Genomic DNA, 26677 nt, shown 5'->3' on the forward strand with positions numbered 1-26677 from the left:
ATGAAGGTAATAGATTATATGGGACTGGCAGAAATGACCAGCAGAATCCGAGACCAGGGAAAAGAGACGGCGGAAGAAGATTGGAAGAAATTTAAGGACTATCTTAAGAAACATTGTAAAATTTGACCCCAGTCAAGTTAGCTAAGATACATCACCTGTCTGACAATAAATGTTGGAAGTGTAAGGAAGCAGAGGGGACTTTCTTTCACCTCTGGTGGACATGCCCAAAGGTTAAGGCTTTCTGGGAAATGATTTACAATGAGTTGAAAAAGGTATTTAGGTATACCTTTCCCAAGAAACCAGAGGCCTTCCTGTTGGGCATGGTGGACCAGAAAGTGTTAAAGAAGGACAGAACTTTGTTTATGTATGCTAGTACAGCAGCAAGAATACTCATCGCAAAGAACTGGAAGACACAAGATTTACCCACGCTGGAGGAATGGCAGACGCAGTTGATGGACTACATGGAGATAGCTGAACTGACCGGCAGAATCCGAGATTTGGATGTAGAAACAATTGAGGTGGACTGGAAAAAGTTTAAAGACTACTTGCAAAAGTATTACAAACTGTATGAATCTTAAGACGGTGCATGATTTGAAAATGATACGCTTTAGCAATTATGATTAAGTAAATAGTAAACTAAGTGATAAAAGAGAAAAGGAGATAATATGAAATTGAACATGTTACGTTTATTTTAAAGGTATAAAAATTCTGACATAATACATTGAATATAGATACATAACATGTAAAAGTTACAATAAGGTATGACATAAGGTAACAAATTGCTGACATTGTTAATATAAAGAACGCAGAATCGGAAGGGGTGGGGAAGTCCAATTTGGGATTTTTGTTAAAAAAAAAAAAATGGTTTCTTGTAAACTCCTTGTCTGTAATGTGTAAAATTTGGAAAGAAACGTAATAAAAAATATTATAAAAAAAAAAAAAAAAGAAACATTGTAAAATTATTGAATGTTAGAACGATGTTGATTTTGAAATTAAGTGGTTTTTAGCTGTAATGATTATGTAATTAAGAAAAGAAAGGTCAAAAATTATATAGAAATTAGGGGAAGGATTTGCTGAATTGAACTAATTAGAGATTGGAATACAGAAAGGGGAGGTATGAGGAGGTCGGGAAAGTAAGTTTTATGAATATAGGGGATTGAAATTATACTTGTTGTTGTATGTGTTTTGTATGTATTTTTGTTGTTTCTGTTTGTTCTTTTGTTTTTTCTATTTTATATAAATCTTTAAAACTTTAATAAATATCTTATAAAAAAACAACACAATTCCTTTTTGGAATCACAAGAATCATGTCAGAGAAAGTTGAGAATGAGTGGACCTATGTTTGTCATATCAAAATACAATGCCAACACAAATGTTCACAGTTTTCTCAAGGTTTGTTATTTCTGAATTTGGGGTTTTGTCAGCTATAATATCTGTGAGATACAGTAGTTTAGGTACACTGGAAAAAACAGGTAGGTGGGGATTCAGTTCACCCTCCCCCCCCCACAAGCCATGTATGCATTCTCTTTATGTAGTTGCTTTGCTATTTTCTAAAATCCTCAACATGGTGATTTTCAGCTCATGGTTTGCACTCTTGCCACATGGGGTGCCTTCAGAAGAAGAATATTTTTTATGGAAAAAGTCATCATGAAATTCCACCTTGAAAATATCCTTGTAAAGAGGATATAAACTTCCTGTTCAGAATCAAGGACGAAGCCATTATTCAAATTCATGCTCTATCCTGAGTTATCTAGCTAAAGCATACAATCTCTATGACATTGTATGGTATTCTCAGACATTGCCTGGGGCCAACCCAGCAATATTTTTGATTTTCACAAACCCATAGATCTTGACGTTTGGCCTGAAAGAGACAGCCCAGGTTTGTTTTAAACTATGGTTCAATGCAATGTGTGAACAAGGTAAGAGTCTGTCTAGGTGAATTGTTTATAGAGTATGCTCTTGTCTTTTTAAAAATTTCTTCCACACCATCAGAATGATTCCTACTCTTTTTGAAGAATGAGACCAGATTTTGTTATCTGCACCATCTAAAGATCTTCTGCTCCTGAAACATCACAAAACCTCCCTTCACTGTTTTGGTATTCAACCAGTAAAAATCTGACTTATGTCCAGGTGCCTTTTCTTTAAAATAATTTTATCCTTGATATTCCAGAATTCTCTAATTGTTCTGCCTATAAAAATTGGGTTATGAGTGCATGTATGTAGGTGTGGCTTTTTTTAGTTTTTTTTAACCATTTCACCCTCTGCATTCTGAAATTCTTTAAATTCTTCTGTCAGTAAAAATCTGACTCTTGCTAGTGCCCACCCCCTGCCTTGATGCTTAACCCCAGAATTTCAAAGAATCATAGAGTTGGAAGGGACCACGAGGACCATTGCTTGAACCCTTGATCCTGAGATTGTGTCTCATGCTCCACCAACTGAGATATTCCCTCAGGGTGGAATAATAATAATAATAATAATAATAATAATAATAATAATAATAATTCTACCCCACCCATCTGGTTGGATTTCCCCAGCCACTCTGGGTGGCTTCCAACAGAAGGTTAAAAAATACATTAAAACATCAATCGTTAAAAATTTCCCTAAACAGCTTCAATACCGCCTGATCTCTCGTCTGAAGTGACTCAAAAGTGGCACAAAACAGGTGTTGCTCAGGCACCATATGAAACAGCAGGAATACACCCAATACCTTCCACACTACTGAACATATAGCAGGATCATACTGAATCTTCCTTGAAATATTGCAGTCTGGTGCCTATGTTATTCTGGAATACCAGCAAAAGAAAACACCACCACCACTGTGTGGAACCATGCAGCAAAATCCAAAAAGACAGAAGTGCTGCAAAATCCCTGTCCAGAAGAGCCCAAAGGTGGCAAATGCCTAACCTATTTGTGAAACACCTTTTCCCCTTAAGAGAAATTGGTGTTTGAAATGCTTTTGGAATTCAATACAATTTTGTCTATGTAGTTGGTACTGTTGCTCTTTCATACCAAAATTTTAACCACTATGCTGCATCAGTTCTTGTACAATACTTCATATTATGGGATCTCTAGTTATTTTTTATTAAACATTCCACTGGAACTAATGAGGATGAAACCATTAAAGCTATGTGGAAGTTATTCCATGTGCCAATTACCTTCAAAAGAAGAGTAAACCTCCTTTTGCAAGATGTCCCTGTCTTTCTAAACAAAAGATCAAAGAACTCCTTCTAGGCTTGAGAATCCTGTGGATTGCTTTAAAAAAACCCATTCAAAAGAGGTTTTAATTGAATTATTTAACGGCAACTTACAGTTAATCATATCACGAAGGCCTTTTGCACTTAACAGATTCCCGCCCCCTGCTTAAACATTCTTTCCGCTTCCTTCAGTGCCAGGGTTGCATCCCTCAGGTGGATAGTTTGCCTCTCTTTAATTATCAGAAGGCTTCAACTCAATTTCCATCTGCACTTGCGAACTGTGCTCAGCAAACTCTATTTCTCTTCCTACCCTCTCATCTGTGAATAAGCACTTTGCCACATTAAGCTTTGTTGAGGGAGTATTTAGAACATCTCTGCGCACTGATTCAGCTCATTCCCAGCTCTCCTTGTTTTGTCAGCCATATCCTGAAAGAAAAGCAGCTGCCACGGCACATACTTGTCATAAAGCTGTTACAGGTGAAAGAGAATTTCATATTGAAACTGTAGATATGGTCAACACAACACAGGTATGCCTATATTTCTCAATAATTGAAAAACGAGGCTGGCAAGATGCGTGTTGTGACATCCTTAGGGTAATGTACCATTACTCAGAGGGCTCCTCTCCCCATTTTATGATGGAATAATATGCAACAATAAATGTTAGAAATTTGAACAATGCTGGCATTTAATGGTAATACCAGACTTTTAGACATCTGAAGGCAGCCCTGTTTAGGGAAGCTTTTAATGTTTAGTAGATTATTGTATTTTAATATTGTGTTGGAAGCCACCCAGAGTGGCTGGGGTAACCCAGCCAGATGGGCGGGGTATAAATAATAAATTATTATTATTATTATTATTAATTATTATTATTATTATTATTATTATTATTATTATTATTATTATTATTATTATAGGTTCCAGGAGGCCAACAGCCTCTCAGGCATGCCACTGGGCTACCGACAGACCACGTCCACTTGCGGGGGGCCAACCGCTAGCTTTGCTCACTGCTGCCAGGTTTCCAACTTACCTTCAATTAAGCAAAACTAGTCTATTTGTAAGGAGGGTTGTCACCACCCTCTGGAGCCTTTGTCTTGTAATTGTTGTTTCACATGGTATATGCCTGACATTTTGTTATACAAGAAATTCTCTACTGATCACTATAGGAGTGGAAAATACGTGGGATCCAACTTCAAAAGGACAAATTCTATTTATCAAACCAGTGTTGGATGCTAGAGATAGGGACTATGGGGTGCAGACTTTCCTGCTGTGGGCAGCATGTCAAATGCGACAGTGCTAACAGGACGGCTCCACTAGAAAGAAAGCGGACACAAACTTTGCTACAGTTTTAGCACAAGTTGAAAACCCGGGAACTGATTCTGTTCAACTTCAGCCCAGCTCAAACCCAAGATCTGCTGGGATGAATTTGGGCCTATGCCATCGTAACTCCATCCTAGTTCTGCCAGGAGTTACGCATGACTTAAACTGACATAAGTTTCACCAGCTTCCCAGAATTAGGATTGCTCAGCTTCTCTGTTTTTAACTACATTGTCTGTTAAGATTACTGTACTACTTCTATTCTTGTACACTTGCCAGAAGCATTTACATGACAGGTGGTATATAAATCTTTTAAAATAAAAAATAAAGTGAATAAAATGGCTAGATCTACTTCACCACTCCTAGAGTAAATGAGAGAAACAAGGGTTATTATTATTTTTCTTTTTAGCAAGGATGACATTCTGTGATTTACTAAGGGCATTCAACTGACTTTTATATTGCCCAGTACATGTCAGAATGTTTTGACCCATCTTCCTGGACCTTTTATAATCTTAAGATATTACCAGTAGCTGTCAATTTATCTACATTTCTGACAGTATAGCATGCATACACACACATTAGGTGACATCTTTTCTTCTTTTGAAGAGGGTATACATGGGGAGGTCCCAACACATTTGTGTGGGCAGCATTTGTCAAGATACTGTTCCCAATACTTCCATGTGACTTTTTAGACCTGCAGGACAGTGACTGTACGTACACCTCATAGCTGGTGCTGAAGCCGTCAAAGATGGATGCATGAAGGATCAACTGAGCTGCTAAACAGACATATCAGTTAAGAGCATCTGAGTGGGCATTATCCACAGAAAACAATAGTATCACCACTACTATCTTCTAGGATTTGAAGCGCCAAAACCCAATTGTCCAGTTAAGAAATCACTTTTTCATTGTGTTGGAGAAAGAGACTTTTCTTTTCTTTTTTTAAAAAAAAGATATTTATTGAAATTTTCAAAAAAAAGAAAAACAAAACATAAAAAAGACAATACATACAACTTACATTTCTTACTGTCTATGACCAATTTCCGTGACTTCCCCGCACCTCCCCTTCTTGTATTCCAGTTCCAATTTTTAGCTCAGCAAGTTCTTGTCCCCAAACTTTACCTTGTTTTCTCTAATTCATTTTAGTTGACCAATTTTAACTTATAAACCTCTATCTTTATACGTCAATACTTATTCTTAAAAGTCTTTTTCTAAGGTCGGCCCCAATTCCCTTCCCCGAAATCCCCGTTTTTATGTTAGTGGCAAAACCAAATTAATTAAAACAGAATATAGTTATACACCCTTTGGATTCCCAAAGCCCCACCACCCCCTTTCCCGGTTTCGAACCCCAACAAAAAGTCCATCAGTCCATCTGCAGTCAGCCTGGCGACCTCACATCCGAGGCTCTCAATTCTCTCTCAATTCCTCTCTGCCGGTTTTTTTGATAGTCCTTTATATTAAACTCCGAATCTCGAAGGAGCTCTGTCCCAATAAGGTCCATGTTTCTTCCAGCCAGGCCTCCGTATTTAAAAATGGAGCCAAAATCTTGTTTCCTACTTCTCTTAAGTCCAAATGTCCCAAAAGCTCCAGTTTCCACTTTAGCCAAGTTTGTATTCCATAGGTCTTCAGATCTCCACATAGGGAGATCTCTCCATTCTCCATTCTTCAATTCAAACCAAATTTTCATCATCCTGGTCTTATTTTCCTTTATATCCATCTTAACCGGCCTCTGGCTCTCCTCAATCATCTGTGACATTATAGCTCCTCCTTCTTTTTCCTTCGAATCATCATGTTCCTCTTTCATCACATTCTCAGATTTCTCAAATTTCTTTTCATATTCAGCTGCAAAATTTTTTAAGTCCACTGCAAAACTTTCCTGTTCAACTGCAAAAACTTGAGTCAAGTCCCTCCCAGGCTCAGCAACTTTATTTACTGTTCCCTTCAGTCTTATCACATTTGTTAGCAATACATCACTCTGCTCCTGCAACTTTCCCAAGAGAAAAAAAGTCTTCTCCAGTTCAGCCAGTATTTTTCCACTTACAGCCATTTTTGTAATGTCCTAAACCCCCTCTAGAGGGATTCTAGTTTCTTAATATCTTCCAGTTCCAACCCAAAAGTCAAATTAGCCTTTTCTTCTTTATTTTTAACAATTTGTTACCAAATTGTAACGAATATAACCAGCAAAGATAGCAGAAACAAAGTTCTCCTTTTTCCCCAACTTTGACAGCTAATTTGACAGCTGTCAAAGTCTTTATGTCTCTTCCGCAGGCTCTCTCACCGATCGCTCCCAGATCTTGGGGGAGGGGTGAATTCCGTTCTCAATGTTAGCTCTTATCCTCCAGCACAATCACTTAAATTGCCCCAACGTAGAGTTAATTGCTTTAATCCACAAAGAAGAAAGGTATTCTCACAACCTTAGTAATAAAATCCTTGCTTTACGATGTTTACAAGGCGGGTAGGCGGACTTCCTCTTTACACCTTACCCGGTCGTGCCTAATTCCCAAAGAAAATTTCCCTTTTAAGTCCAATTTCCGTGTTACTCACAGGTTGTTGCTTTTAATCCAAATGTTCAGAGAAAGAAGTCAGCGCTCTCCGTCCATGGCATGCGGCTTCACTCAGCAGGGGAAGCAGTCGACTCACAGCACCGCGCCGCTCTCCGTCCCCCGTTCCAGAGCCTTTAAAAAGGCTCCTTTGCGGGTCGGGGGGGCGCAAATGGTGCCCGCCGAGTCACCAGGTCCACAGGCTTCAACGCCTGTGGTTTCTGAGGGTCCCCGCGTCGCCGCCGCGGCAGAACCCGACCCCTGCTGAGCCGATTCCCTCCGGAGCTCGGAGGGAATCCGCCATTAGGCGATGGTGTCCATTAAACTTTAATTAGTTTAATGTTAAGTGAACGTCCAGTGCGCTTCCAATGCCATAAATCATATCTCAGCAGAGAATTTCATGCAACGGTGAAGAAGGCAGGAGAGACAGTACCTTTCAATGAAGAATCCTGGAGCAAGCACTTTGGAACTCAGGAAAAAACTTTATTTACAAAAGAAAACCCTGGCGATAAAGCACACATGCTCTTATCTCCTGCATAAAGAAAACTTTACTCTAAACCTAACTCATATCAGCCCACCGGCCACAAACTGAGTGAACTGACTATTTATACAAACTAACTCACATTCTTGGATGCTTAATGACTTCCAGCTGCTCAGTGATTAGAGCGACTTGTTACCTCTTAACCCTTTAGTACCAACAGATGGCGCTAACCCGGAAGTCCGGTGAGAAAGAGACTTTTCAGACTGTTTACATGATCCAATTTGATTGTGTTTTTCAGCTTTGTAAAGGTCCATAACAGATCTTAAGGCAGGAGCACTCCTGCCATCATCAGGTGCTCCTGAGCATCAGCAGCGGTCATCATTGTCTCTGCTCAGACAGCTCTGATGCAAGCAAGCAGGAAGCAAGAACGCGAAGGGAAATAATTGCTGCCCAGACTAGAGTGGCTTCCAAGAAGTAAGCCTTAGGAGGAGACGGCTGAAAAGTATGTAGGCTGAGGAGCAGGATAACCCAGGGTACTCTGGGAAGGGAAGAAAATACGTGAAGATGGTCACTCGCTTGGATGGCTTTGGAAAAAAGAGGATGGGGTAAATTCATGGAAAGTCAGTCAATCCACCCGTGAGCCAGGACTGCCAAATGAAACATTCATATCAGCTGCTGATGTGGGGCAGGGGAGCTGGAGAGAAACAGAAGCAACAGAGAGTGAATGTTGCCTTCATGCCCTGCTTGGCACTTCTCCAAAGCAGGTGGTAGGTCACTACTGTGAAAAGGAAGTTGAGCTAGATAGCTTCTTGGTCTGACCCACCAGGACTCCTCAGAGAATTCGCCCAAGTGCTTTGAGTGAAGGGACATGGGCAATAGGGGAATGGGAAAGTCAGGGTTAACCGCCAGCTGCTACGTAGGGGACCCCAGGTTAGGAGACTCTTCTGATTTGGAAACTGGGGAGCAAATAGCCCTAACATTGGTTTGGTGCAGCCGGTCCAAAGTCAATACTCTGTAATCAATGAGATGCTGACAAATGGCAAAATGACTAAGAACCCTGCACTGAAGTTCTTAATACAATATTAAGTTGAGAGAGCCTGCTGTTGGCTCAGATATATGAGTGCCAGGCAGGTCTAATACTTTTTCATTATCTCGGTACCTATCAGACCTCAGCTTCTTGGTCTAAAAACTGAGCAGCTTCCACAGGTAGCACAGCGGTATCCTGATAGTGCAAACAATGTCGGAAGTTCAATTTACATTGTCAAGGGCGGGGGAGAGGCTTACCTCAAAACATAGGAAGGTCTCAGCAAGCATGGGTAGCCAACCAAGTTAGCAAATTCAACAGCATTCTCCTAAAAAGTTGGGAAAGGATCTTTTTTTATATATAAGATACTGAGAATGCCTAGACATGTTTGTACAAGTAAAATCTGGATACATTCTCAGTCTTTGGTGTACCTGAATAAGCTAATCTGTATATGGAGGAGCGGAAGAGTGTTCTCAAAGGTTTTTAGAAGAGAGAAGGAACCTAACCACCCTGAATGGTGATATCACACAGCAGGTCACAAAAGAAGCCTTGCAAATGAAAGTGGGGTGCTTAACATTTTGGGTGTGTTTGAACCATCATTCTGCATAATGCAAACTACCCTAGGAGGCAAAGCTCAGCAGCAGGCGGCAGGGTTGGGCTAGGCCACTTATCTGACCTCTCTCTGGCTGCCACTGCTGCATATCAGGACAAGGAGGGGGAAGACGAGGTTGCAATGAGGTTGGCACAGTGCAGGTGCCACAGCAGAGCCCATCTGGTGCTTCTGCCAAGGTCTTTGTACCACAGCCACCCCATCCTTCCCCACTCCACCCTGGTATGCAGGGAGGCCAGGTGCAGCCCCCACAGTCTGCTCCTGCCAAAGCTTGAGGTCTTGTGCCTCCTTCCACTCTTCCATGTGGATACTTCTGCTTAACCATGTTTGTCATTTCAGCCAAACCACGGTTAACAATAGCTATGGCTTGTTTGAAACAAGTCAGCTTGTTTCAAACAAACTACAATTCATGCTAGTTTCTCAGGCCAGATGAAACAATGTTGTGGGTAATTAAAAATGGTCACACAGAAAGAGGGGAGGGGGAGCATGGAAGGTTCTCCTGGGCTCTCTAGACAGGCATGGCAGAGCAAAAATAACCCCCTACTCAAAATTCCTGGACACCAAAAGTGCTTCCTAAAAAATTCAATGCCTCAGAAACTGACCTGTAACTGTAACTGACTAAAAAAATGAACAGAACACAGTGGGATAGGAGGAAACTCATCTTCAAAGCCCTCACATGTATAGCAAGGAATAAACCCAAGGAAAGGATTATGATCCAGCCAGGACACAAGCTTGCTTGCTCCTACATCCATGCTGCAGGATGAATGCACCCTTCTAAATACGAACAAAGAAAATTAATTGTGAACAGTGGCTTAAGCCTTCAACTGCTGCTCCTTAAATTACTAAACACAGATTAGATGTATGTCTACATACCAAGGAATTAACTGCTTTCCAGGGTGCTTGAGCTATTTGCAGCTCATCAAGAACAGCAGAGAATGTAGATCGATCCTCTGCCCGGTCAATCTGCAGCGGGTTAGTGCCCATAATTCTAACTCCATTCCGGTAAAGTGGCACAGCCAGGTTGTTTGGAATCTGCCCTCCTACAGAGATGATGCAGCCATTGCATTCCTATAGAAAATGAGAACAGAGAGAAACTTAGACAAAAAAACAACAACACACCACAAGTTGATTATGTGCAGCTCCTTGCCAAACTAAACCATCTATTAGCACAATCAGAAGCAAGGTAGAGAACAGCTTGGATCCAGAGAAGGATGAGATTCCAGTAATTGTCTTGCTCTATTCTGCCTTGGTTAGACACACCTGGAGTCCTGTATCCAGTTCTTGGCCACAATTTAAGAAGGATATTGACAAGCTGGAATGTGTGCAGAGAAGGGCAACCAAGATGATGGAAACCAAGCCTTATGAGGAATGGTTGAAGGAGCTGGGTATGTTTAGCCTGGATAAGAGGAGACTGAGAGGAGATATGAGAGCCATCTTCAGCTATCTAAAGGGCTGTCACATGAAAGAAGGAGCAAGCTTGTTTTCTCCTGCTCCGATAGCTTCAAGTTACAAGAAGAGAAGTACTTTCTGATGGTTAGAGCTGTTTGACAGGGGAACGGAATCCTTTGGGAGGTGGTGGACTCTCCTTCCTTGGAGGTTTTTAAGCAGAGGTTGGATGGTCACCTGCCAGGGAAGTTGTAGTTGAGTTTCCTGCATTGCAGGGGGTTGGACTAGATGACCCTCAGGGTTGCTGATATAATTCTATTATTGTTTTGCTTTCTCATACATGGAATTTTAAGCTTCCCACTTTGACACCCCCAAAACAACTCTCTGTAAAAAAGGGGTGTTGTCCAGAGCAGCACCCTGTGGGGTGAACCAGTCCCAAGGGTTGTTGCAGCTCTGGCTGCCAAAGCCCCAGTTAGCCATTCTCTCCTCCCAGTAAGCTCCAGGACAATATGAAAGAACCCTCCCTCCCTCCTCTAGTCCGACACCACTAGCACTACTTTTCTCTGGGCTAAGTCAGGTGGGCCAGTTTTAAAAACAGAATTCCAAAGGAGTCACATCATGAACCCAGACTGCTAATGGGTGACCTGGTGCTCTGACCTCGAAAGGGCACTTGGGCACCTTGTTCCTAACAAAAGGAGTGTTCTCATGTCTCAAGCCTGGAGGCTTTTCACCTGGCATCTTTGAATTCTCCCCCCCCCCCCCCATAAAAGAGAGAGAGAGAGAGAGAGAGAGAGAGAGAGAGAGAGAGAGAGGGAGAGAGAGAGAGGGAGGAGAAAGGTACTTGACAGGTGGTATTAATTGGATTGCAGCTCATGCTGCCCTAGTAGGAGACAGGGTCAAGAATTCAAGCATTTTAGGAACAGAGTTGCAAAGAAAATACATTTTTAAGTATTCTGCTTAAGCACTTTGCCGAGCCAAAGGTGACAATGAGACTGACTTTGCAAAATGGAAGGTTTAGGAAACCTTGGTTTATATTCTCTGAGACTATTTGGGTTTTTTACCTCCTGTTGGGAGGTGTCCAAGATGATGAGCAGGCTGAGGCAGCACAGAGACCTTCAAAAACTGCTGCACATCTATCAGAGCAACTTTTTGAAAGCTGTGTTTGGCATTTGAAAAATCATGTTAGCTTCAATGGCATTGTCCTCATGCATAAAATTAAGCATGTGTGTAATTGCTTTCACAATCACAGGTTAAAACTAAGCTCAGCAAGGGCAGGACAATTTGATCCATAAATAACTGTGAAATAAATTAAATCAGCTTGTAAATACTGTGCAATATGTCATCTTTGGAAAATAATTCTCTATTTATTTGGCAGTCATTATGGAGCAGTTGGTTAGGAACTGCAATGCCATGCAAAATATAATGCCAGGGTCTTTTTTTAAAAAAAAAAGTAGTGCCCAGCCCAAGGGGACAATGAGACTGACTTTGCAAACTGTTTGGCATGGTTTAGGAAACCTTGGCCTTGATTCTTATTTTGAGGCTGTTTGGATTTTGGATTAAAAAATAAATAAAATACCTCCTGTTGGTAGATGTCCAAGATTCTCTCTAGGGACAGCTCATCGAAGTAGAGCCTGTCACACTCATCAAAATCCGTGCTCACTGTCTCCGGGTTGCAGTTCACGACAACTGTTTTCTTACAGAGCTGTCGCAATGTGCGGATGCAAGACACGGCACACCAGTCGAACTCCACGCTGCTCCCTGCCAATGAAAGAGCAAAACCAGGTGAAGTTTTGAAAGGAGATCATGGTGCAGGCAGGTTTTAAAACATCAGGAGCAGTGAAGGGCAGAACAAAGATTCCTACTGCCTCCGTGTAAGCCTCCCAGTAACTCAAAACCTGTGCAAACATCAGCAATACCTGTGAACGACTGAGTTCATAGAATCATAGAGTTGGAAGAAGCCTCCAATGCCAGCTTGTCCAACCAACTAGCAAAGCAGGATATCCACTGCTAAGGTACTTCTGGGAGGTGCCATCCAATCTCTGCTTACAAAACCTCTAATGAAGGACAGTTCTATCACCTTCTAAGGGAGGAACTATTGTCTGTACCACCTGTACCAAGTTTTCACTACTGTTTTTGAATCCTTTTCTTGTCATTTGAAGCCACTGGCCCAGACCTCTGGAGCAAGAGAACACAAGTCTGCTCCCTCAGCTCCATGACAACCCTTCAGATTAATTCTCTCTTCCCCAGATGAAACACACCCAACTCTTTCACCCCTTCTCCGCAGGACTCCAGGTCTCCAGGCCCCTTTGCCATCCTTGTACTAAATAGCACCTTCCTGGAACTAGTTCAGCAGTTCATGGGTCTGACTGGGGGCCCGTATTCCAAAGCGGAAGGGAGAATCTCATTCACCATCTCTTAATTGTGCTTACATCTATACCAGCACTTTCCAGGTTTTTAATTTGTATTTTTAGAACTAGTGTAAAATCTTTGGCAAAAATAGAAATGGCTTTGGTTCTACATGGACAAAATGAAATGTTCTAGCAACGACACAACTTAAATTTTGCATGTGGAATTCTAGGACAATGTGAAACTTTATTGCAGAAGAGGGTGCCTAACACACCTAACACACTTTTACAGGGTCTTCTAGTCTGGAAAGGCAGAGATACTAAAAACAAGATTTACCTATGTGATATGGTCCACAACCCAGCACCATCGTTCCCTGGTCATCAAATTTTACATCATGCTCCTAAAATAGAACACAGTAGGCAAAGTCATCCAGTATTGTTCTCAGCAGCATCCACTGCGCCCATGAGAAGAAACCATTTATGCCTCGCAGTTCTTTATTTTTAAATTTTTATTACTGGGACTTAACTTTGACCTCATTTAGTTTACTTGAATGCCACTGAATTAAACAGATTTTTGGAAACTCAGATTTACCTTAATTGTAGGACCAATTTAAATATTTTTTTTTAATAATTGCTTTATTGATTATAAAAAAAGAAAAAACCAGTCAACAAATAAAAAACCCAAAGGATATTACAAATTACAAAAAATAAATTTCTTACAACACAACTTCTATTATGACTTCTATTCACCCCATCCAGAGTCCCTGGTTTCTTTTGAGCAGCGCACTTTTAATTATCACTCCAGACTTCTCCGAAATTCTTATTTTCAGAAAGTTTTCTGGGTTAATAAAGGGGTCATTCTAAGCCTGCCAGAGAATTCACAATTTTGCAATGCTCTTTAAGATATTTTCTGTAAATGTCCCACTCTCTAGTGAACGTTTGTTTTGTATTATCTCTAATTCTTCCTGTCATCCTTGCTAATTCTGTGTATTCTAATAATTTTGTCTGCCAGTCCACTTTGGTCAGGGTGGAATCTCCTTTCCATTTTTTGGCTATTAAGATTCTTGCTGCCATTGTTGTGTACAAGAACATCTTCCTCACATTTTTTGGGCATGTCTATACCTATTATACCCAGTAGAAAGGCTTCGGGGGGTTTTGCAAAGGAGATTTGAAACCTCTTTTTGAGCTCATTGTATATTATATCCCAAAATTCCCTTATTTTCTTACAATTCACATGTAAATCATCGTACCCTCTGCCTCTCTACATCTCCAACAAATGCCTGGTTCTATACATTTTTTGCCAATTTTGATGGTGTTAAATACCACTGTTAAAGCATTTTCATGAAGTTCTCTTTCAGGGTATAACATGCAGTACACTTCAAGTCTTCCCTCCATAGTTTTCCCCAGGCTTCCATTGGAATATTATAGCCAAAGTCTCTGGCCCATTGGACCATTTCCGATTTAAATTCCTCCTCTTTGACTTCCCAGTACAGGAGTCGTCTATACATTTTAGAGAGTAGTTTCTCTCAATTTAAAGATTCTGATACACTCCTGTGAGATGTATTCTGTGTCTTGCTGAAAGGTAGTTGCACGAATAATCACATAATACAAGAAGGAATACACCAATTTAAAGTAGCCTTCTAATCTTACCAACGATTAATGTTGGCTTACAGAATATTGTAGCCATAATGAATGCTTTTAATTAAAAGACACCATTGAAGGTACAGACTCACACCAGTGAGGTCACAGTGCCCTTATCCATTATGCTACTGAGTTTAGAGCCCAAATGCAAGAGCTATGCCTAAAGAGTCCCATTTATGAAGAGTGGCTCAATTGACTCAGGACCACTGTTTCATAGAAAGTGGAGGATGGAGGTCTGATTTAAAGAGCAAAAGGGCTGCATAGATGAAGAGTGCAGACACCATCACTTGTCTCTGTTTACTCCCTGCAGCCCCACCTCCCTCCAAGCATTTTTGCTCCAGCCAGGCTCACTTCTATCGATCTATCGATCTATAACCGACAGCCAAGTCATATAACAAGTTGAAAAGGGCGACTACAGAAGGACTAAACAGATAGCTTGATTTGATTATTTGTATCAATAGTTGAGTAATGCTTCTGTCTAGGAAGGAGCATCTGAAGCTGCCACATTATGTGTCAGACTAAATTATCTCACAGTCTCAGCACAGTCCACTCTGACAATCAAGCCCTTTCCAAGCACCTGCTTCCCCCACAAACCTTTTTAACTGGAGATGTTGGGGTCTGTGAACCCAGGTCCTTCTGCTGGCAATGCAGATGACTCTTTGGGCCTTTGATAGCTCATCTGTTATTCACATTATGCTAGCCCAGGAAAATGTCCATTATTAAAGGTTATGTAACATGGTCATTTTGCCTGGCCTCAACTCAGGCTAATAGGCTTTAGGAGTTTTGTGTATAAGAGCTGTATTGCTACGCCTGTTTGGGAATCTACCCAGCTACTTTCCCAACCGCCTCAGCAAAGCATTGTCCTCATTCTTCCTACTGATTTCACTATGTACTAAGTGACTTTGATTCCTAACAGTTTGTGTTCTGATCTTCAACTCTTGCAGAGATATGCACCAAACTGGATTGGCATTACTGTACTGGCTCTCTGGCCCTTTTGGTTTGTGCCTCATGCTTCAGCGGCATTCAAGAGGTCAGCCTCACCCTCCGTCCTAACCAAGCCTCTCTTTCTTTCTTGTAACTCACATCCCAAAAGCTATTTCTAATGCATTGCCCCAATGCCCATAAAGCTGCTCCAAGTAATCACCTACTTCGCATTCATTTTTACAAATTGCCAGGGAGTTAGCATTTTCATTATGCAATTCACTGTCAGTAAGTGGTGTGAAATGGGATGGGACAGAGCTACCCACTGTGCTCAAAACGCATTGCACCACGCAAATTGAATTTGGTAGGGAGAGGTTCAACTTTGCAAGAAGAAGTGGGGGGGGGGGGGGGAGATCCCGTCTCACAAGCAAAACCTGCATCGATTGCTCTCTCATTGGTAGTCCAGAGCAAAGAGCAAAGGCTTCCTGTTTGTTGTTTATAGACGTTGGAACTTAAAGAATAAACTGTGGCTCTGTGGGTAAGATTTTTCATTGCTTGTATCCCTGCAATGTCTGCTCAAAAGGACTATAACGCTCCCAGCTACACTTTTACTTTCTCAATAACAATAGTAGGCAAACATTTCCACCCGTACTCCGGTGGGATTATGCCTCTGCCAGCTGTTCTAACCCTTCCCTGAGCTATCCCTGGAGTGAGTGAATTTGAGTTGCAAGGTCAATAGATAGTAATGGGAGAAAATGCATCATAATACACTGCAGCTATACAGAAGTAAACGATAGCACTTACCTGACCATTATATGTGACATAGAGGTAATTAGTTACAGCAGGGTATTCTCCTGCCAGTGTGTCAATCTGCAGAGGAAGGGAAGAAATGGTAAATGTGAACACAAAACTATTTTCCAGGCCAGGATTTCATGCTTCACTTTTTCTTGCTTTCCACTCAGTGAGTCTCCAGGCTCACTGCTTTCTTTCTCCTCCCTGCTCAAGTACTTATATAGACAATACACCAGCATCCCATATAGAGGGATCTGGTTCGCTGGTTCGCCAGAAGTGGCTTAGTCATGCTGGCCACATGACCCGGAAGCTGTACGTCAGCTCCCTCGGCCAATAAAGCGAGATGAGCGCCGCAACCCCAGAGTCAGCCGCGACAGGAACTAATGGTTGGGGCCCCCTTTACCCTTTAGGGATATGGAATGTATTTTCCAACTGTCAACCCTTATGTCACCAAAATGACACCATCCACACACAAGCAACCTCCAGGGACCCCAAAGATAGCTAAAGAATAAAATATCCTAAGGAGCGGAACCCAAAGGAGGGGAAATAGCCCAAAGGAGACCAAGCATGCTCATCTGGCACAAAAAGTTGAATGACCGTTGGGGAGGCAGAAACAGAAGCATGGGACCTCATGAAGAGGGCATGTCTGACAGGTTGGACCCCTGGACAGGAGCACAACCATACTGCAACACTTGATTGTAGCTTCCATGTGTTAGTTTTTAAAGCTGCTATATTGCATTTTGCAACTAACTACTTGTCATCATCACTGGGATTGTTGGTTATTTAGTTCACTGTGGGCAGTGGTATTCGCAGGGACCAGGATCTCACACAACTAGTTCCGCAGAGCCAGGAAATCTTTTTGCTTGTAGTTCTCAAACAGTAACCACACATTTCACATAGAAATTTGCTTTAAAAACTAAGGGGACTTTCAAAAGCTGTTTGTAATACAACATGGAGGTCTGATGTCCAAAGTCAAAAATCCACCTGGGCATAGCCAAGTCCTTGGAAGCACCTAAGTACTGCCTAAAATAACCATTATGCAACTTCCAAATGCCGGTGAGCCCTTGGGCCACATGCAGTCTAATTCTATCCATATTTACTCTGCAGTTCCATGGCTTGCAGCTGTTGCTCCTTGAATTAGTTTGGGCTGTTAGCCCCACATTGTAGGCAATATCTGACCAAGCAAACCCCTTCTTACCTACTCTAGAGAGGGCAAAGCATAATTGCAGGTCCTTGTAAAAACACAGTACCAAGGGAGGCAGAGAGGCAGTCCCTCACATCAGCAGCATGGGAAGCTAAGAGTGAACTAAGCTAAGAGTGTCTAAGAAGAGTGAACCCTTTTTCTGTCACAAGCAGAATCACTTTATGAAGGATAGTTTTCCACTGGTCATTCAACTAAAGGACAGGTGGCACTCATGCATTCTGCCAAGGCAAAGCAGCACAAAATTGACACACCTGCCTAAACTAGTTCAGAATGCATTAAGAAAGCCAGGAGAAAGGGCATATAAACTTGGACAACAGCGATTTAGGGTGCAAAGGGCTCTTCAAGTAATTCAATGATCTTTTTAAAAGAATCGGGGGTGAGGGTGGGGGACAGCTGGCAGAACGTTCATATCAATTTCCCTTAATCGAACACCAAAATGTGAAAGTGACTATGGAACACCTATGGAAGCAATTGTGATATTGCCATGAATACCAGATGAACGTATTATGCTCAGCGCTATCACAATGAATACCAAATGAATTTGCAATGATGGGACACTTAAAATAAAGTATTATCCTATAAAAATTTATTGCAGGGAGACAAAAGGAGCCACACGTTTCACGGTCACACAGCACAAAGGGTCAACACCAACTGTTTCCAACCTTCTATATTTTCCTGCTTGAAACTGAAGCAAAGGCAGGTGGTTTAATCCAATGCAAGTTGGAGAAGGAAGGCTCACTCACACAACTTCCCAAGGATGTTAAGTGTGGATGAGGGTGGAAATACAGCAATGAGTTTCTGCTATGTATGTTACACTAGCATTAACTCTTAACAATTTGGGAGGAATAAAATGAGAAAGTTACATCTAAGAAACTTAAAGCATTTCTCTTGGTGAAGTCAAACTGCTGCGGCTGCTCTGGCTGCAGAGACTGGTAGCTCGTAACTGCTGCCTCCTGCACTGTTTAGCAGCACTGAAGGGACTTCCCCGGGGCTCAAGTGTTGCCTTGTCTACGCCAAAGAAATACCACTGCATCCCTGGCCGCTAAACAAAGAGAGCCCACTGTTTCCTCAAAGTGCAAAGCTGCCCTCCAGCTAACTGGGGAATGGGGTGTGTGTGTAACTTTTCTGCTGCGGCAGGGTCAGCTTCAAAAACTCCCAGTCAGAGCCAAAGTGGACAAAGTCACAGAAGAAACCTGCAGCCTCAACATTCATAGGCAGGCATTGCTAGGCACTTTCATGGTGGTTCAGATCCCAGCTGGTCATCTGCCAAAGATTCTTTAGTTTTGATTCTCGCATTGCAGGGGACTGCATTAGGTGACCCTCAGGGTCCCTTCCAACTCTGCAATTCTATGATGCTGTGCTGCTATGAATTAAGACCAAGGAATTTCTCTTGTGGTCTCAGGAAAACCACTGCCTCTTGTTCATATCTACCTCATAGGAAGGATGTAAGCCAGGCATGGCCAAACGTGGCCCTCCAGATGTTTTGGGACTACAACTCCCATCATCCCTAGCTAACAGGACCAGTGGTCATGGATGATGGGAACTGTAGTCCCAAAACATCTGGAGGGCCAAGTTTGGCCATGCCTGATGTAAGCTTAAACTTCCACCCAAGAGACCTAATTCCCCCAAACCACGCCCACCTGCCTCACACCTGATGTCAGATGCGGGACAGGTGAAGATATGGCTGCAAAGGAACAAAGGCACTGACTAATGTTCCTCAGCAAGAAGGGCTCCCCCTCAGCACATATCAACTGACCAGTGCTGAAAGGGTCCACCAGTCAGAGGTGGCCTGTGGGGTGAGGAGAAGAAAAGATCTGGACAGCTAGCTAGACCCAGTTCACCTCCCTGCTCTGTTATGAATTCGGCATAGACAGGCAAGAAATAAAATAGCTGTGTTAATAGGCAAAGTCATGGAGGGGCTGGAGCCTCAGGGCACCTTCCACCAATGCCTGCCGACTGCTTCTCCAAACCCTCAGACAAAATGAACACATGAGAGAGAACTATGGTAAGCATAAACGACTAGTGGAAAAGGTAACCATTGATTCTATAGCCTCAAATTTTCCTTGCTTGTCTCCAAGGAAGTCACCAGGATTCTCCACAGGCACAGCTAACATGGGACTACTTTTCCAAGTGATGAGCAGTTTGTGTAGTCAGGATCTCAGTTTCTCATCTGTAGAATGGAAACAATGTTGCCTCCCTATCTCAAAAGATTAATTTCCACAATGATGAAGCAGATGCGTGTGTAATTATACTAGGGATGCTTCCATGATTATGAAACAGCTGTGTCAGTAATTATACTAGGGATGCTTGAGGAATTTGATTTCTGTGAATTTTGAAGCAAACCAAGCTCTTTTGCCCCTCCCAGATTAACATGCCATTGGAATACAGCTATCCTGGGGATCCTATGCTTTTCAAAAGTTTGTGACGCAGCTAAAAATAAATGATAATCCAAAGATAAATTTTAAAGTGCTAAAACACATTTAGAAAAGCATACAGAATATGTGTTTAAATACAAATTTCCACATGAACCTTTTAAAGAAATCACCTTTATGCAGCAACACGGTGAAATGGACTTATAAATGACCACCTGTGAAACTGACACAAACCCAGAGACAGACTGAACTCTCGATTTGCAAGTTATACCTGTTTCACCCAAGGTGTGACGTTCTTCCTGAGTCTCAGGTCCCTGCTCTGCGCTTCAGTCACTCCAAGACATTTCCCAATCTGCTTATCTGAGAAGCCGATCTGCTTCGCTCTCCTCAGGCTCTCCTCTGGAATCGATTCACTAGGATGAACACAAAAAGAATTGTTATGAATACCACATATTTCATGTTCTTGAGTATTGTCTGCATTTAAAGAGGGGGCAGATTGGAGAGGGACGAAAGTACTCAGTGCTAGTACGCAGTTTAAATGTTCAAACCCCACATTTACCTATAAATCCCCTGGGGTAGCAGGAGGCAAGGACCTCTTAGTAATACAACTCTGGCTCCCCATAAACTGTTGTGAATTTAAAGTACTCCATGAAAGTGTGGAATACAAAATAAAAATAATTGGCTGGTAATAATGGAATTACCTGGCACCAAAATCGCAAACATTTGTCTTTTGAGGTCAAATCTGACATTCAGCCTTGCCAACAGACCCATCAAAACTCCCCAGCTACTAGCCACAAACACTTAATTGTCACAAAGAGTCATTAGATTGCAATGTTATACTCTCCACAGAGAGTACACAGAGATTATAATTACCACTCATGTTACCCTCCTGAAACATTTTATTATTATTTATTAACAATATAAACAAACTTTGTAAAATAAAGAAAAACATTCATAAAACATCACAACATACAAAAATCCAATTCATATATATATAAAACAAGAGTACAAACACTATATTTATCTAGCAGCTTCAAAACACCCCTGACATCTTTAACTATGCATGACTTTGACCCAGCTATGTCCTCTGAGATGGTTGAATCTATTCCAATACTAGCAAAACTTATCCATTATCCTAGTATTTTCCATATTTCTCCCCCTCATTCCCAACATGCATCATCTTCCAGACACACGTAAAGAGGTTCTCTCCGCAGCAACCTTCACTGCATGGCTGTGTCCACCTTCAGACACCACCCATTTGGGCATGGTTGCCAAACACCTGCAGCTGCTCCCATACAGCTCCTGATGACATGTGCAAGCTCTGTGTGGTCATGTGACACACTACATGCCTGCCCCATCAGGTTACGTATGAAGTGGGCCTGTGTGTGAACTACACAAGTATTTTGCTGAAGAAGCATATTGTGCCAGGCAAAGCCCCCATCGTCTTGGTGCCTATGAAGGTTTCAACCTCCAGTTAGCCCACTGCCATTTTAAATTTCCCAACACAAACTATGCACAGCTGTGCGGCTGGCTGTATAAACCCTCAAGAGTCAGTGTGTCACTGTCAGTAAGCTAAGGGCTTGGATGTGAAAGATGGATATGAACGAGTTCAGTGCTAACGGCTTCTTAAAGTGTGAAATGTATTAGAAGTGCTTAATTCTGACTCAATTGCGCTTTACTTCTCTTCCCCCCCCACCTCCATCAATCACCCCCCACCTTTTCAGAATGGAGGGTTTTTGTTATTTAACCTTCTATTTGGGCTTGTTACAAAGATTTAAAGCTTAAGGCCAATTCTCCACTAAAAATGTGCATACAAATAGGTGGCATTCACACACTGAACACAGCCTCAGGTTGCAACCTGTTGGTGGACCAATGACTGTTACTCTCCACTGTTACTTCCAAATGCAAGCAACAGGTGCAAATACTTGGAAGGGTTCCTATTATATTTTTATTCACTTTGCCTTGTCAATCTAAATTTTGGTCTCTCTTCTCATCAGCTTCCTGCCTTGCCATCTTTGGCCTTCTGCTGAACTAAGTGCTTTCCTCCAGCTCTCCTTATGCATTTTTCATCTCCTCAGTTCCTGTTTCTCCTGTGCAAACCACACACCACACATAACTATTTCTTCTATGGCCTCTACCCATCACTCTGATAAACCTTCTGCCTCTGTTCAGTTTATTGGCAGCCCAGCTTTAGTGAAACCACAACAAGCCCCCGCCCCTCTGCACAAACACAAACTGCTTTTGGATCTCATGGTTAAGAGCATTATTGGTTAGCTTGCCTAATGCATCAAAATCTTTATGTGTAAGCAAGCACTGGCTCTGGAAGGAGAATTTGACAACACTCTGTTTTCTGAAGGAGGACCTTTGAATTTATTATGCTACAAGGAGAAGAAAAGCTCCCTTGGTCAGGCCAAAGTTCCATGCAGCCCAGAATCCCACAGAGGCCAACCAAATACCCCCAAGAAGCATATTCCTTGCACACTGGAGTGGGAATGAAAATGTCAGGGAACGTTTTTAAAATGGCAATATAGGGAAATGTGCCAAATGAAACAAAGGAGATACTCAGGCCAACCTTTTGCAATCTGGAATGGCTGGACTTCAATGAACCAAGTCAGAAGGTTGGAAAATGAAGGCTAGGAGTTCCTTGCTCTGGGCATCCAGAAGCAACAGCATTGTGTTCCTTTGTAAAAGCATCAAAGGGCTACTGGAAGTCTATGGAATATACTATGATAAAACCAGTGTTGGTCTTGGTTAACCTTGATCTTGGGAGGCTAAGCAGGGCCAAGCTCTACTTGCACTTCTTAGAGAGTGTCTTGGAATATTAGGTGCAATAGAATGGAGGTGCAGTTGCTACAAATGGAGTTTAGTTGAAGAGAGTGTGGTTGTTGAATGTCAGGTTGTACCATTTCAGGCTGCAGCTGGAATGTAAGGAACTGCCTGCCTGGAGTAAATGAGCATCTTCAAGAAAAAGGTTTTGCACAGCCCCTGAAAATGAGCACCCCAAGGTTCTCCTTTTTCCTGAGATGCTAGTTTTCTGGAGGCAGGTTTTTTTTTAAAAAAAAAAAAAATATGTGGGGATATATTCAAATCCCTTCTCCTGCCGTTTGAAATGCAACAGCCCTGGGAACAGCCCCAGATATTGTTTATCTGAACAAGCTTTACGAGGAGCACTTGAAGGAGCTGGGGAGGCTTAGCCTGGAAAAGAGAAGACTGAGAAGAAATACGATAGCAATCTTCAAATACCTTAAGGGCTGTCACATGAAAACGTGCTTCCCCCAATGCCTGCCTACTCTGGAGGGTAGGACTCGAACCAGTGACTTCAAGCTACAAAAAAGGAGATTCCGACTAAACCTGCGGGAAAAACTTTCTGGCAGTAAGTGCCATTCAGCCGTGGAAGAGACTCCCATGAGAAGCGGTGGACTCTCCTTCCCTGGAGGTTTTTAAGCAGAGGTTGGAGGGTCATCTGTCCTGGATGCTTGAGCTGAGATTCCGGCATTGCGGGGGTTGGGCTAGATGACGCTTGGTAAGATTCCATGATTCTAAGTGAATGATTATTTGCCCAACGCTTTCTTGTGCTCTCACACACTAAAATGAGGTGTACAATTAAAATAACATATTAAACTGGCTTGTCACACAGTAAGTAGCTACAAAAAAGAAGACAAAGGGAAAGAAGGTAGGAATAAAAATTAAACTGAATATAGTTTAGAGCAGAGATGGGGAACCGTTTTTGTCTGAAGTCTGCCTTCCAGCAGAGGAGGAGACCAGACCAGGGTAAACCTTCACCAAGCACACTGTATCTACAGGGTTAAGGAAACACCTATAATGAAGAAGAGAAGTCTCCTATTTGATGATTACAAATTATACTTGCCGCTGTATACTATGCTCTATCCTTGAAGCACAGGGCAAGTAAAAAAGGACAGAATTCTTAAAATGATTAAAGAAGCAGGAAACCAGCTGGGAAGCAGTTGGATCACTGCATGTCAAGGAAGTGAAAGGTGTGCTATAAGAGTATAAAGAAATTGCAGAAAAGTGCCTGTCTTTTCAGCAGAAGGCAGAGCGCAGGCAGCTGTGCCTCAACTGGCATTTTCAGGAAGGGGGGCGGAGGAACTAAGGCAAACAGCGGTGATAAGAGATTAAGAGTCCAGCTGGCATTGATCAGGGAGTGCTTAAAGATCCCACATGTGAAATTGCTGATCTTCTATCAAAAATATTTAACTTATACCAGGGAGTTGGAAACTGGCCAATATAATGCCAATTTTTAAAATGTGCCATCTGGTGGAAACCAGGAAATGGTAGGCCACAGAGCCTGTCCCAGGTAAACTGGTAGAAAGTATTACAAAAGGCAAAATTATTAAGGACAAATCTTGCTGAGAAAGAATCAATATGGCTTCCAGAAAAGTAAGCTCTGCCTCACTAACCTTTCAGAGTTCTTTCGAGTGTCAATGGGCAAGAGGATGGGGTCACCAAATTGGACTATGACTACATTAAAAATAGCAAACTTCACCAACAAACCAACTCCTCGAGGCATCACTTATCTGGACTTTGAATAGCTTTGGATAAAGTCTTGCATCTCTTACAGATCACTAACTGGTTAAAAGAACAGGAAACAGACTACATATAAATAAATGATTTATTTGGTTTATTTGCAGAACAAAACTTTCTGCCCCCCCAACCTTACTCATGCCCTCAAAATCTGCTCCAGAGGGTGGCACTCCAGCAGGAAGATGAGACAGGGAAGCACTATCGCATGAGTAGAGCTTTGCTTGCAGAGCACTGAATACAACCAGTGCTATTTTTCTAGAAAAATAGATGTTGAAATTCACCATGAACACGACTGCCTTGTATAATGGCAATGATGCCCACCTGAGAGGTGCTGGAACTGAGCCCTAACCTGCACCACCTAAAATGCCTTAGTTCAACATTCACAGAGTTTCCATGAAAGCTGACTTCTATGATCTTACCCTCATCTCAGACATGTCTATGACAAATGTACTTTGAGGCATGTCTTTCACAGAGTTTGAAACTCCCATTGTTGCGCGTCGAGGTCCCCAAGACACCCCCCAAAGAAAAACACAATTGGCACTTAATTTTTGTTTAAGGTTTTTGGCATAATTTTGGCCACAACTTTATTCAAATTACAGCAACGTGAGTGGTTGCTTAGGCATTGGTAGCACTAACTGACCCCGCACGGGAACAGCTCTGACATTCGCACCCCCCGCGAAGTCAGCAAGGGTAAGTCACCTGGGGAGAGAGACGGGACTGGGAACCATGCCTCACCTCTCCCCAGAATGCTCCCAGGGGCTTGCGTGGCCCTAGCCCCTTGCCAGGGGGTTTCGGACAAAAACATGGGGAGCCCCTGGGTTCCTTTAACGGAAAACCCTTGAAGCAGCAGCATTTTGGAGGGGCAGGCACAGCCGAATCCATACCCCTCCAGCAACCAATTCCAAGACCAATGCCTAACCGCAAACCTTACAAGTTGTGACGATTTGCTACGCAGTAGGCAAAAACCAAGTGGCACACACTAATCAGCCAAATGGACAAAATTCCTACCAGGCCCCTGCCCCAAAGCAGACGACCCCATGACACGCATAGCAAGGTCAAGCAAACAGCCTAAAATTAGGGAAGGGAGGGCGGGTGATCCGAAGTAAGCAGCGAAAAGAGGAAGTTCCTCGCTGCGAGCATTGTATTTAACAAATAGGGCTGTCAATCAACAAATGGCAACATCTAGATTTCCCCAGTAACAACCCACCCCTGCTTAAAGGATGGCCAAACCATTTGCCTAGTAACAGTGAGGTGTCTTGTCAGCCCCGCCCGCAACCTGTGCTCTCCATGAGGGAGAACACACTTTCTAGGTGCATTTTGCAACAAGGAATTTCATTAATGCGAGCAGTTTCTGAGCTCTGGGCACAATACTGTGCCAGAAATATCGGATTAAAACTGCTACTTCTGGAAGGAAAGAAGGACCTTTTCTGCCTCCCCACTTCCAGCCACTCTCTGAAGACTGGAGAAGAGACCCTCTGAAGAATATTAGGGAGGGGGGCAGGGAAAGTATGGCTTTGTTTTTTGCAGTCTACAGATGAGGACTAGACCATGTGAAAAATGAACATAAGATTTTAGCTGCAGTTCCTTCATTTTCAGCTTTGTATATAAAAAGCGTGCCTAGACACTCCGTTGCAGCACCACCTAGTGTTAAGGTGCCATTTAGCTCCTAGCTTTCGTATCTCAGTTTCTAACACTGGTCTTTCATAACAGTCAAGGTGGTATTATGGCATCTGTTTTTGCCATTGGGAAACGAGGCATAAGCTGCCCTATGTGGAGTCAGATCATTTGTCCATCTCTCACTCAGAATTGCCTATAGGCAATGACTCTCCGGGATCTCAGGCAAGTGGTCTTTTCATACCCTGCTTCCTGTAGTATATAAAACAATGCTAACAAGACAGCAGCAAAAAAATAGGCTGCATGGTTACTGCATGCATCCACACCCATTACCTCAATATCACGTTCACTATTCTTTAAAGCACACTGCCCAACACTTCCTTAAGAGGTAATGATAAAGGACCCCTGGATGGTTAAATCCAGTCAAAGGTGACTCTGGGGTTGCAGCGCTCATCTTGCTTACAGGACGAGGGAGCCAACATTGGTCCACAAACAGCTTTCTGGGTCATATGGCCAGCAGGACTAAACTGATTCAGGTTCAATGGACACCATGATGGAAACCAGAGCACACGGAAACACCGTTTACCTTCCCGCCACAGTGGTACCTATTTATCCACTTGCACTGGTGTGCTTTTGAACTGCCAAGTTAGCAGGAGCTGGGACAGAGCAACAGGAGCTCACCCCATCACAGGGATTTGAA

General features: G+C 42.5%; 1 protein-coding gene across 2 annotated transcripts in view; it reads right to left on the bottom strand.

The window, feature by feature from the left end:
- Positions 1-26677, bottom strand: part of CPS1 (carbamoyl-phosphate synthase 1) — a 158845-nt gene that overhangs the window by 30265 nt on the left and 101903 nt on the right. For both annotated transcript variants that reach the window (XM_053364704.1, XM_053364697.1), the window contains exons 22-27: positions 20093-20234; positions 16258-16323; positions 13229-13292; positions 12123-12304; positions 10034-10228; positions 8811-8878 (exon numbers count right to left, since the gene is read on the bottom strand). In XM_053364704.1, coding sequence (XP_053220679.1) covers positions 8811-8878; positions 10034-10228; positions 12123-12304; positions 13229-13292; positions 16258-16323; positions 20093-20234 — 717 coding nt within the window. The remainder of the gene's footprint in view (positions 1-8810; positions 8879-10033; positions 10229-12122; positions 12305-13228; positions 13293-16257; positions 16324-20092; positions 20235-26677) is intronic.

Source organism: Podarcis raffonei, chromosome 1 (genome assembly GCF_027172205.1).
Source record: "Podarcis raffonei isolate rPodRaf1 chromosome 1, rPodRaf1.pri, whole genome shotgun sequence".
Taxonomy (NCBI): Eukaryota; Metazoa; Chordata; class Lepidosauria; order Squamata; family Lacertidae; genus Podarcis; species Podarcis raffonei.